The sequence below is a fragment of the Cimex lectularius genome, unplaced genomic scaffold, assembly GCF_000648675.2.
Source record: "Cimex lectularius strain Harlan isolate CLEC.00 unplaced genomic scaffold, Clec_2.1 scaffold74, whole genome shotgun sequence".
NCBI lineage: Eukaryota > Metazoa > Arthropoda > Insecta > Hemiptera > Cimicidae > Cimex > Cimex lectularius.
The window spans coordinates 1,292,743-1,304,861 of record NW_019392795.1 but is presented as its reverse complement, the minus strand read 5'-3'; the positions used below and the strand labels follow the sequence as shown (position 1 = coordinate 1,304,861).

General features: G+C 33.8%; 1 protein-coding gene across 11 annotated transcripts in view; it reads left to right on the top strand.

Moving 5' to 3' along the window:
• The window catches only part of LOC106667509 (dynamin), a 44,116-nt gene that overhangs the window by 19,800 nt on the left and 12,197 nt on the right, over positions 1-12,119 (top strand). For 6 of the 11 annotated variants that reach the window (XM_014395484.2, XM_014395482.2, XM_014395480.2 and 3 more), the window contains exons 15-18: positions 110-163; positions 9,449-9,655; positions 9,708-9,886; positions 9,943-10,140. In XM_014395484.2, the coding sequence (XP_014250970.1) occupies positions 110-163; positions 9,449-9,655; positions 9,708-9,886; positions 9,943-10,140 (638 nt within the window). Of the gene's footprint in view, positions 1-109; positions 164-3,284; positions 3,291-8,946; positions 8,959-9,448; positions 9,656-9,707; positions 9,887-9,942; positions 10,141-12,119 lie in introns of all 11 variants that reach the window. The other 5 variants (XM_014395490.2, XM_014395489.2, XM_014395488.2 and 2 more) reach the window with 3 other exon arrangements.

Below are 12,119 nucleotides of genomic sequence, written 5' to 3'. Positions count from 1 at the left end.
CCGAAAATCGCAAAAATTCATCAAACACTAATTTCCGGAGAAATATTAACCCCGATCACTAACAATTTTTCGTTATAAAGATGTTATATGAAAACGAATATTTTTCTAGGATTTCTTCTCGAAATTGTTTAAACCGAAAGAAAACGAGGAGAAGGAAAATGTTGTGAGTTTGGGTTTTCCTTGTGGTTTTTTCAGCTAATCAAGTTTATCAGTAATGACAAGAGTTAACTATCGAGTGACAGTTAGTCAATGACCACTAAAAATTAATGCAGTGCCCATAAATTATTAAATGACAAACTATTATAATTCAATAATGTAAGCAAGAACACTTCCAAAACTATTAAATTTGTTGGTATTAGGCTGGTGCAAAAATAATGCAGGTTTTGAAAAGGCAGATAAAACAGTTTTTAATTTTTATAAAATAAAGAAAATTTATTCAAAATATTTTCCATCACAATCTATACATCTTGCCAGCTGTAATAAGCGTTTTTATTATGCTGACATAAAAATCTTATTTTCTCACAATAAAGTTTTAGAATGTGTTTTTAGCTCTAAAAATTTTATACCTTAGAATGCCTTAAAAAGTGGATGTCTGTAGACGAGAGGTCGAGTGAATATGGAGGGTGCGGTAAGGTTTCATATCCTAAGTCCTCAACTTTCCACAGAGTTTGTGCTATTGCGAAGAAGAATTGGCACTTCCCAATGCTGGACAAAGTCGTTGCAGTTTCCCGTGCATTTTGTCAATTTCTTGGCAATATTTCTCTGCTGTGATAGTTTCACCATAATTCAGAAAATTATAATGAACAACTACCAGACATTCACCATAACCATTTTGGGTACAGATTTGGTTTGGGGAAGTGTTTTGGTGCTTCATCCTTGTCCAACCATTTACCTGTACACCTTAGTCATTGTATAGAATATTTCTCATCGCACGTGATGATTCGATGGAAAAATTGATCGTTTTTGTGGCGCAACAGAAGAGACGTGTATGTTTCAAAGCATTGATTTCTTTGAGCTTTGGTTAGTTCGTACATTACCCACTTGTCAAACTTCTTTACTTTACCAATTTGCTCCAGATGGGAAATAACGTTGAGTGGTCAACACTAAACTCTTCCGCAATTTCCTATGTTGGCTTATGTGAATTTTCTTCTGTCACCTTTTTGAATTATTCGTCGTCCACAATGGCAAGCCTATTGTGACCTTCCCATCCTTCGAGATCGAAATCTCTGAAACCATCGCTGTATTGATGTTAAGCGCGGTTTGGGCTGCACTTCACCAAAGTTTAAATTTGTACAAATAAATTAGATAAAAATCTAGTTTGGCCATATTTAATTTCTAGGTCCTCACTCTTATAAAATTCAATACAAATTAAAACGTTTTGTATAAAAAATAATAAAATGTAAGTAATAAAAGTATTTATTTTTAATCCATAATTTAGATTTGACGATTTAGCCTTGTTTACTTGACAAGCATCTGTGAAAATAAAACAACTTTTCAAAACCTGCTTTAATTTTGCACCAACCCAATAATAATAGTTATATACATATATAAAAAAATGACATCATATCACACTTCCTTTTATGCCGCCTAATAGTTACGGTGTCGCTTGAGGTAAAAAGGATTTCCTTGATGAAGTCACCCCAATGTTGAACTTGTTTGTTGGAAAATTTTACAAAATGAATAGATTTAAATTTGTCGCTTTGCTTTTTGTTTCTCTGAAATTTTGATATTAAAACTATATGCTTTTGAACAGCAGAAATCACCCAGAATCTAAAATATGTTGTAAAATAAGACCGTAGCGTTTTTCCCTCTCCTTATGGTGAATTCGATTAAATTTTTCAAGCACTAAATTATTAAATTTAATTAATATTAATATAGGAACCATTTTGTTCCATTTCCTTTTGTCATCTTCCGTACAATTTTTTAATTCGACCCTCTTGGAACTTAACAGGTTTTCAGCGATGTGTTTTCAAGTGTTGTTTGCAGTTCTCAAGTGAAATAAAATTTTCCCTAGAATTTCGCAGAGCCTGGAATAAGACAGTATGAATGGGTGAGATCAGGCGATTACAGTGGGTGGGGTAGTACATCCCACCTGAGCTTCAGCAATTTCTGGTGCATGCATGAATGTTGAAGCGAACGTTACTGTTCGATCAGAATTAACAGCTCGGTTGAGTGGGTGAAGCTCATAAAACAGCACACCTGATACAGTTTGGTAAAAATGAAAAAGTAGGAAACCTAGTCGAAGAAAAGTTAGAATTTCGTCCATTCAGCAGGCTCCATATCGTTAAAATTGTACATTTGTATGCAATTTCCTGCCAAGCTTCTCGCTTCTTAATTTTGTCACTATTCTCCTCACACCCAATGTCCCATTTCGTAGAACTAATTTCTTCATAGAACAGTTCCTCATTGAAACTTGCAATGCAAAGCTTTCCATGGTGAACTAGTGTGAAGGATGAAAGAACAGTTATGTTGAGTCAACCATGCGCTTGCAGCTATCTGCCTGGGCGGATGAGTTCAGACTATTTCCAGTCATTTACTACCTGGCTACTCTCCTTGACACCCTTCTATTCAACCAATTAAATCAAAAATTTTGAAAAAGCAGTCAACCAAGTGCACATTCTTGAGATGTAATCTGGCCTTTGGTCACTGTATTTTCCTCTGAATATTAAAAATAAACCATTTTTCATCTCCAGTTATCAATCTTTTTAAAATAGGCTGTTTACATTGTGTTATATGAGGGAAACACAGATGAAGATGTGATCCAATAAATTTGAGGCAGGCACCTACGTATCGCCCTGATAAACATCCATCTGTTCAGATGCATTAAAATGCTTGTACAAGATACATTGTCTCCTTGATGTCTTGGGTCGTTAAGGATGGGTTATTTTTCCTTCCAGTCTCAACTGTATTTTTCTTTCTGTAGTAATAAAAAAATCCACATTAAAATTATGAAAATTACCTATATCCCCCACCATTTAAATTACCAAACTTGAATAATTTAAAACGCTATGAACTTATTTTATAATCCAATATATGCAATAAATACATTTTATATGACTATAAAACTTTGATCATTTTAACTGCTATTAACTTTTAAAAATCATGGTATTAATTATAATTTCATCAAGCAGTGTCTGAATAGAAAAAAGTTTGTTATTTAAGCAAAAAAAAAATTAATGTTTTTGTTTTGGTTGTTGATGTTTTTTTCCGTTTGTGCTTGTGTGAGAGTGTATTTTACCTCTAATCTTTACTTCTTTTCTATTGTGATTAATAATTGTTTGTAGGTGAGGGTAAGTGAGACGAGAAAGGGCCATAATACCGACAATACGCCAAGCCATCTTTTTTGGTGCTGTTATTTCTATTTTATTTTCTACAATTGCCGAATGTGTTTCGTAACGCTTAAACAATCGACTTTATTTATTTTCTTTTAGAAAAACAATATTTGAGAGAAATTTGCCTTTTAATGTTGACTACATTTTTGTAGCGTTTTATCACCCAAATATCGATTTTGATTTTTGAAAGTGTACAAGATATTTAGTATTTGTGTCTTGTTTTTGTTTAGCCCTTGTTTCTTTTAAACAAATTAAAACCCCTTTTATTGCTTTTTCTCTTGGAAAAATTTATATACAAATTTTAGAGGGTTAGTTCATGTTGGCTGCACCTTGTTTTTTAAATTTAAATTTTATTTTATTATTTTTTGTTTAACAATTCCATTAATTTTTTGAAATTTATTTATTCTTTACCACATTTGCTTTTTAACCTAATATTTGGCAAATTGACTGTGTGAGTGTGGTCAACATTGTATTTCTGTATTACACAAAGCATTGACACTGCATTTGAAAACTTTTCCCTCATCCATATTAAATTAAAAAGAAGGTCAATTGATGATTTAACTATTTTGAACAATTAGAAAGTTAACCCTCAATGCCACAGGTCTGTGTTTCGCATATTAGATATTTCATCGTTTTGGCATATTGTTTTTATGCTAGCCAGACATTTTTCCTCAAGCTTTTGCCTCCCATTTCTGTGCCCGTAATTGCTTAAAAGTCAGTGATTCAGGGTTCAAAATTTGCCTTTTGCACCTTCTTGGATATTGAAATTTTCATTATTTCCTTTACTTATGTGGACAGTCAAAAGAAAGAAGTACTGAGGGCTTTGCCTGCATCCCAAATTGATTTTTCATTTAGTTATGTTACGGAATCAATTTGTAAGTTTTGAAACAATGCTGTGTCATGATGTACTTCTTGAAAGGCAAGAATCTGATAAAGCAGCTGTGATAGAGTGGATTACCAGGGGCAACAGGGCAGAGGGACAATGAAGAGGCCGATACTCAGCCAAGGAAAGTTCAGTGAGGACACCTATTTGTCCTGAACACTCTTGTGAGATAACCAAACTGCCAAAAATATAGATTAAGAATAAGTCCATGGTTCAGTGGGAATGTATTCCAGGACAAGACGTAAAAACGTTCACCAAAGGACTGATAAAAATCTTCATGCTTAATAAGCTTTAGATAATAATGGAGATTGTTCAATAGACTACGGCTCGTAGTGATTAGGACTTAAAGTGGATGACTTATTTTAACCTTTAACCCACTAATCAGTTGGCATAGAATTTTTTGTGTGGAAATTTTTTTTAATTATTATTATTTCAATTAATTATTCTTTTTATCTAAAGTCTTGGTTGGGATGAAAAAAGTGTCACGAGCAGGATTCGAACCCATGACCTTTGGGTCAATCCGCCGCTGCTCTAACCACTTGAACTATCATGACATAGACCTCAAGTGGTTAGAGCAGCAGCGTATTGACCCGAAGGTCATGGGTTCGAATCCCGTTCGTGTCACTGACTTTTTCATCTCAACCAAGACCTTAGATATTAAAAAAAAAATTATAATAATAATAATAATATGGTCAATTAGGGGCGTCAGTGGCCGTAACGGTTTAGGCATTGATACGGCACTCTTCACTGTAAGGTAAAGGTCCCGGGTTCAAATCCAGTGGCCCTTCATTCGAATTTGACATACAAATGGGCTTTTTTTTTTTTTTTTCAAAAACACCAGCACCTTGAGGGTTAATATAATCTCTCATGTTGTAAACCCTTGGGGGGGGGGGGCAATTATGACCGCTAAACATGTATGTATTATTATTATTATTATAGCTTCTTGCCATCTAAACTCTTCTGTTGATTTTTCATTGCACTTTAATCCGAAAATTGCGAGGTGGCGATAAACCTGCAGTTTGGTACTTTCCAAACATTTTTGGCTGCTTGTTATCTTTCAGACTCATTTTGACTTGTCGCCATCTTCAATAGTTTTATTATAAATTATTAATTAAAAGTTGAAGTTTGCGACTAGCTAAAACTAGGGGTAGGCAAATCTAAATGATACAAAACTTAACAATATCTCTGTCCTGCTTTTTCAAATCATCCTGCATACTTTTCAACTTTTAGATACATGCATTTTTTTCAATGTTTATTTCTCCTATTTCGGTGTGACTACCAGACCTGTTCCTTGCTTTTGCATTATTCGGCTTCGGCTAATCTGAACAGAGCTTGGTCCAAACCTGTGGTGTTAAGAGTTAAAAGGCTTCTAATCATAATTTTCTTATAGTATCGATGTAGAACGAAGTGTGCATATTTTCTCTCATGCAGCTGCATAAACATCTTTGAGTAACGTTCATGATCAATTCACCATCTTTTTGAAATTTTTATGTTTATTTTTCCGATTTTTGTTTTATTTTTCCCTTTTGCTCATCATTTTCAACACACCTTTAAGCAAAGCTATTGCTAAAGCACGTGATTGGTTTTTACTTAGCGGATATTCAGTGTGCAGTTAGAAAAAATAAAATAACTCATGTCTTAATGGCTTAAAAATTAGGCATAAGTTGGAACAGGATATTCACTTTTTTAACAAAAGTTTTAGGCTATGGGTTGTATTATGTAAGAAAAGATAAGGGTATTTTGAAAAATTTAAACTATTGCTTAACACATTCAACCTGACTGAGAATCCATGTCTGGGAAAAAAAATTTTTATAAAGTTGAGGTGATCGACTCGAAAAAATTGATATAGAAATGACCTCGTCTTGGTCATTAATAAAGACAGATTCAATTTTATATCACCAAGCTTTCAAAATATTCCAGCCTCCTGGAAAAATTCCATCCGCAAGGCCCAAAATATAGTTTAGAAACAAAAGTGTCTGCAAGGCGAGTCTTTGGATCCCCTGTTCTTATTGGAGGAAAAAAAGGCAATTTTATTTAGTGGTAGGTCATTTTGTATATATTGAAAGTGAATGTATTTATTAGAGTGAATATGTAGTGTGAGATGGTCGATGGGTATTAAATAATTCATAATATTAGATCAGATATGAAGTATTCCACTTGAGCGAATGGTATATAAATAAGAATTGTTTTTAACATTGATCACAGCAAACTTCAAGTGATCCCTTCTACAATTACAAAAGCATTTGTTCTTCGGAATTAAATTGCAGGTCCTGTTTTCAGATTGAAACTAATCCCTCATAATGAATGAGAGTGAGCATGTCTATGTTTAAAACAAGAAACTGCATGGGTTCAGGGCTAAATGACCAAGTTGTTGACAGCCCTTGTAACCTAACTTTTGTGGTAGGATGGATAAAGCGGGAAACACACTTACCTGATGCAACACAATGTAACGAGACCTGATGGAAATGCCGTGTCCAATTTTCCATAAAATTGTATTACCTCCGTGCACATCTGCCTGATGCCACGCAACGCTACCCTACTCTACGCTATGCGATGCAACTAAGTTCCCCTCTGTCCAGATTTTCATCGAATTAACAAAAAACCGGAACTATATGTATTTTTGTTGTTACGTTAATTATAAAATGTTTATTGTAATTTAAACCAAATTAAACCAGATCAAAATTTTTATAAAAATTATTTAATAATTCTTTGTATAAAAGGTCTTGGTTGAGTTGAAAAAGTTAGTGTCACGAGTGGGATTTGAACTCAAGACCTTCGGCTTAGTATGTCACTGCTCTAGCCACTCGAGCTATTGTGTAATCAGGATTCGATTCTCTGCGACTTACTCAAATGGCCTCATCTCGACCAAGACATTAAATTTAAAAAAAAAAAATAATAATTTATTGAAATAATTAATACGGTCACTTGTTATAGAGATGGCAAGTTGGTGTCCGAGAAGGTCGAAACCATGGCAAAAAATAGATCAAAACATTGGAATACCATGATAGAATGAATTTAACTAACAATTTATTACATGATTTCGCTAATAAAATTTAACTAACAATTTATTATGTGGTTTGGCTCATAAAATTTAACTAACAATTTATTCGCTAATAAAATTTAACTAACAATTTATTATGTGGTTTGGCTCATAAAATTTAACTAACAATTTATACATGGTTTTGCTCATAAAATTTAACTAACAATTTATTACATGGTTTCGCTAATAAAATTTAACTAACAATTTATTATTTGGTTTGGCTCATAAAATTTAACTAACACTTTATTACATGGTTTTGCTCATAAAATTTAACTAACGATTTACTACATGGGTTCGCTAATAAAATTTAACTAACAATTTATTATGTGATTGGCTAATAAAATTTACCTAACTATTTATTAAAAGGTTTTGTTCAATAAAATTTAACTAATAATTTATATTACATGGTTTTGCTCATAATAAAGTGGATTAAGAGCAAAAGAGGCGTTGTAATTATGATACACACTGTGTGACTGTCCATGGCGTGTGCTTGATGTCGAACAGATGTGCACATCCTACGAAAACGAGACAAGGCGTCGAGTAGGGTCAGGTTGCGTTGTGTCGGGTGTGTTTTCCGCTTAAGGACTAGGTCTGACCCTAGATCACCAAAACAAGGATTAATTAATCGGTGGAAATTTCTTCATTGTTACTCGATTTTGCTAAACAGAGATAATGATCAATCCAATCAGTAGTAAAAGTTAAATTGTTAAGTATATCTGCTGCGTCGTTACCTGAAATTCCCTCATGACTTGGGATCTACTTTACTTTAGGCTGTAGATTCTATTTTTTTTTTTTTTTAAGGTCATACAGGCCATTCCAGATTAGTATTGTTTATCATGGCTTGGAGACTACAGCTACCTATTTATCTGACTTATTGTTGCGTTTGCTTGTATTCATGTACACATTGGGCAATTTGGTTTGAATGGGGTGGGGGTTTACACCCGTACCCGTACCATTTACCATCTTCGATAGTTTTTTGAAGTCTAGAATTTTCCTGATGTCAGAGATAATTTTAGCCAAGCCAGTTGTGTTAACACAAAGATTTTGGTATAGCCAGCATTGTATAGGTGCTTTTTTTCCGTTGTATGATGAATTCTCAATACATCGATTGCCACCATCCTTTTTACATATGCACATAAGGGCGACAGTCTGGGTATATATATTGTGGCTCTAGGTGTGTTTTAAAAACAAGAATCCCTTTGTAATTTTAATAGTAGTTCTTCTGCCTTTTGTTCTATTTTGTAATAGAATTTGTATTAATTTTCTAAGGTACGACCTAAGGTTCTACTCTTAACATTATTGATTTTCGCCTATTCTAGAAGTCAAAATAAACATAAAAATCATTATCAAAAATTCGACTGAAAACTGGTGTTCTATTGTTCAGGTTGAATGTGTCGAATCAAGAAAAAATTAAACCAATCACTTGATATGCGATAAGTACAAATTAAGTGCACAATAGTACTGTTGGGTAATTTTAGTTTGGATTAATCCCAAGGTTGTAATAAATATATTTAAAAAACCTAATCCGTATAAACAGTATTAGTTTAGTTTTTATTTTGATTATGGGTAGAAGTTTTTATGAAGGAGTCAAATTCCACTCGTTAGTGAACAATTGGTTTAAGTTAAATTTTTTTTTGACATAAACAAAAGAGAAGTAATAAAAATTTCTTCTTATGTTTAAAACCAAACAGGAGGGTTATGAGGTTGGTTGAAAATTTGTGAAAATCTATTTGTATTTGCACATTTTTTAATTAAAAAGAAAAGAAAAATTTGTATTGTAAATTAATAAAGGACGTAATTTTCAATAGTAGATTTTTTGTTTGTTTTTAAATATCCAAGTTGAAAAAAAATTTGAAGTTTTCGGCACGATGCGACATAAATTGGGCATTATTTTAATTTTTGCATGGATTTTTGCTTTGAAATAGCTTTTTTAAATTTTTTCTTAAAAAAAAAAAAATTACATGCACAGGTTCAAATAATCAATTCTGTGCGTAATCAGCATGCAGCATGCGCCTTAATTTTCTTTAACAGTATTTTTTTACATTTTATGCAATTATTCACTTTTGATTTACAGACTATATAACAGAAAAAAATAAAACTAATTGTTCACTTTCTCTTTTTTAAATTATTTTTGATAATGAAACTCGAATTATTTCTTAACAATTTTTTAACTGAAATTTGTGATTTTTAAAGGGAGGAAGTGAAGGCACTTCTTCAATGGATCCCATGCTTGAGCGTCAGGTCGAAACGATTCGGAATTTGGTCGACTCCTATATGAAAATTGTAACAAAGACGACAAGAGATCTAGTCCCGAAGACCATTATGTTTCTTATTATAAATAACGCTAAGGATTTCATTAATGGTGAACTTCTGGCTCACCTGTACGCTTCAGGAGATCAGGTATGTCTTAACTGTAGTTTGATTGATCATTTCTGAATGTGCTTTTTTTTAGTCATCGATGATGGAGGAAAGTCAAGAAGAGGCGTTAAAGAGAGAAGAGATGCTTAGGATGTATCACGCTTGCAAAGAAGCCCTGCGAATCATAGGTGATGTGTCAATGGCCACAGTTTCAACTCCGGTTCCTCCACCTGTTAAAAACGACTGGCTCGCCTCTGGAATGGACAATCCTAGGTATTTAAACGATTTCTAATTTAAACAATAGAAATTTTAATGTTTGTTATGTTTAGGCTTTCGCCTCCATCCCCTGGAGGGCCGAGGCGCGGGGCGCCTTCGATGGCACCCAGCTCAGGTCCGACTTCTCGTGGGCCTCCACCACCACCAGCTTCCAGTCGTCCAGCACCCGCAATTCCTTCGAGGCCAGGGCCGGGAGGTCCTCCAGGCGGAAGGCCAGGCCAAGGTGCTCTTCCCCCTCCACTTATACCATCGTAAGTACTAAAATCTTATTATATCCTCCTAACAAATTGTAGAGGTTTTCCAAGATTACGATAAAAAATTCTCAAGCACTTTTGAAATACTGATTCAAATAAGTTTTTCATTCGTTTTTGATTTTTATTTTGGTTTATTTTTGTGATACTTTTCCTTTAAACACATGCAGGAAAATAATAAAAATATTTTTTATCATTCACAGTTTACGTTTTTCAAAATATCTACATCAGTATGATCATAGGTTTGTTTCAGCAACAACATCTGAATCAATCAGAACAATAGGCCCGGGGTAGTTATGTTCCAAAAAAGCACTGCTGGAATAATTACAACCATGTTATATTTTTCCCCTTCAAATTTATAAATAATTTGTTTCATATCAGGTGGTAGGAAGGTATTCTACATTTTACCATTCTACACTGACCACGCAGTAGTCTAAAAGTCATAAAACTCTTGGTGTATTCCACACCATGTGCCCTCCAGTACTGAAATTATATCGATAAATTAAGATTTCTAGGTCTTTCCCTATCTTTAAACCAACTCCACTTCGTTATCTGAACAATTTATCATATGATGAGCATGAAGAAGATCAACATGAAATGAATTATTATGGATGGGTGGTTGATCTTGTCCAGCCTATTAAGCTCAATTTGTAAATTCATTACAGTTAAAGTCATAATTTTTCATATTGTAAGTAGATGTTTATATTGGGGGGGGGGATCGGAAAGTCGTTTCTGCCCATGTCAATATTCGTTTATCATTGTGTACTTCAAGGTCGTGTTAAGACATTTTAAGGGTAGAATGACTTGTGTAAATAATTAAATCTTAATTTTTTTTGCAATTTATAGAGAAATGGCTAGCCAATTAACAATAAAGGTACATATCCAGCATTGTACGCTTTTTGGGTTTCACAAGGGTAATAACACAATAGTTGCTAAGAAAAACATTTGCAATGTTTATCCAAGTGCGTTAGAGGTGATTTTCTAAGTTTAAATACAATATTTTGTTCTTTTCGACTAGCATTGATCAGGAAGACCAACTTTAGACAAACTGTCAAAGACTCTTAATCAACCTTGGTCCACTATCCAAGGACATTTACAGCAGATTGGTAAAATCCCGCAGAAAACAAAGCTAACCGGTCCACCACATGCAACTTATTGCTTCATCGGCACAATATAAAAACGTTTTTTGATTGCTTGTTCACTGGAGATGAAAAATGGGTCCTGTATGATAATCCAACACGCAAAAGGCAGTGGCTCTCTATGAATGAATCGCCATGTAGTACTTACTAGCCAGGTTTACTTCACCCCCAAAAAGTGCTTTTGTGTGTTTGGTGGAGTATTTGCGGGGTTGTTCATTTTGAATTGTTGAAACCTGGGCAAATCATTACTGTGAACATTAGATCGAGTAAATCAATCGTTAATTGAAAAGTCCCTAGTGATTGTCAACAGACAAGGCGTTATTCTGCAATGCGCAAGACGAACCTTGGAAAAATTAATGAATTGGGGTAGGAGGTATTGCCTCACCCTTCATACTTGCCCAATATTGCAGTGTCTTTATTTATTCTGATCACTACAACCTTTTCTAAGTGGAAAAAAATTAGAAAATTTGGATGATGTCCAAAATGCCATCTCTAGATATTTCACTCAAAAGCCAATTGATTTTTATCAATCCTGCATTAAAATTTGCACACTAGATGGCAAAAAGTTGTTGATCATGAAGGCGATTACATTTAAATTTATCTGTTTGGTGTAATGTAAAAAAAAAAACACATTACTTTCCAGTCCTCCAATATTTGTTAACTTTTTAAATGATTAGAAATAGTTTTAAATTCTTGGTAAAGGGGTTATTTACTCGAAGGCTTGAAGGAATTGAGTGGTTTCTTCTCTCCAATTTTGCCTTAATCTGCCTGCAATGAGAAAATACGGGTTGTCAATGACCAAGTAGGACCAGGGAAGCCTTTTGTCAAATTTCAAATTGC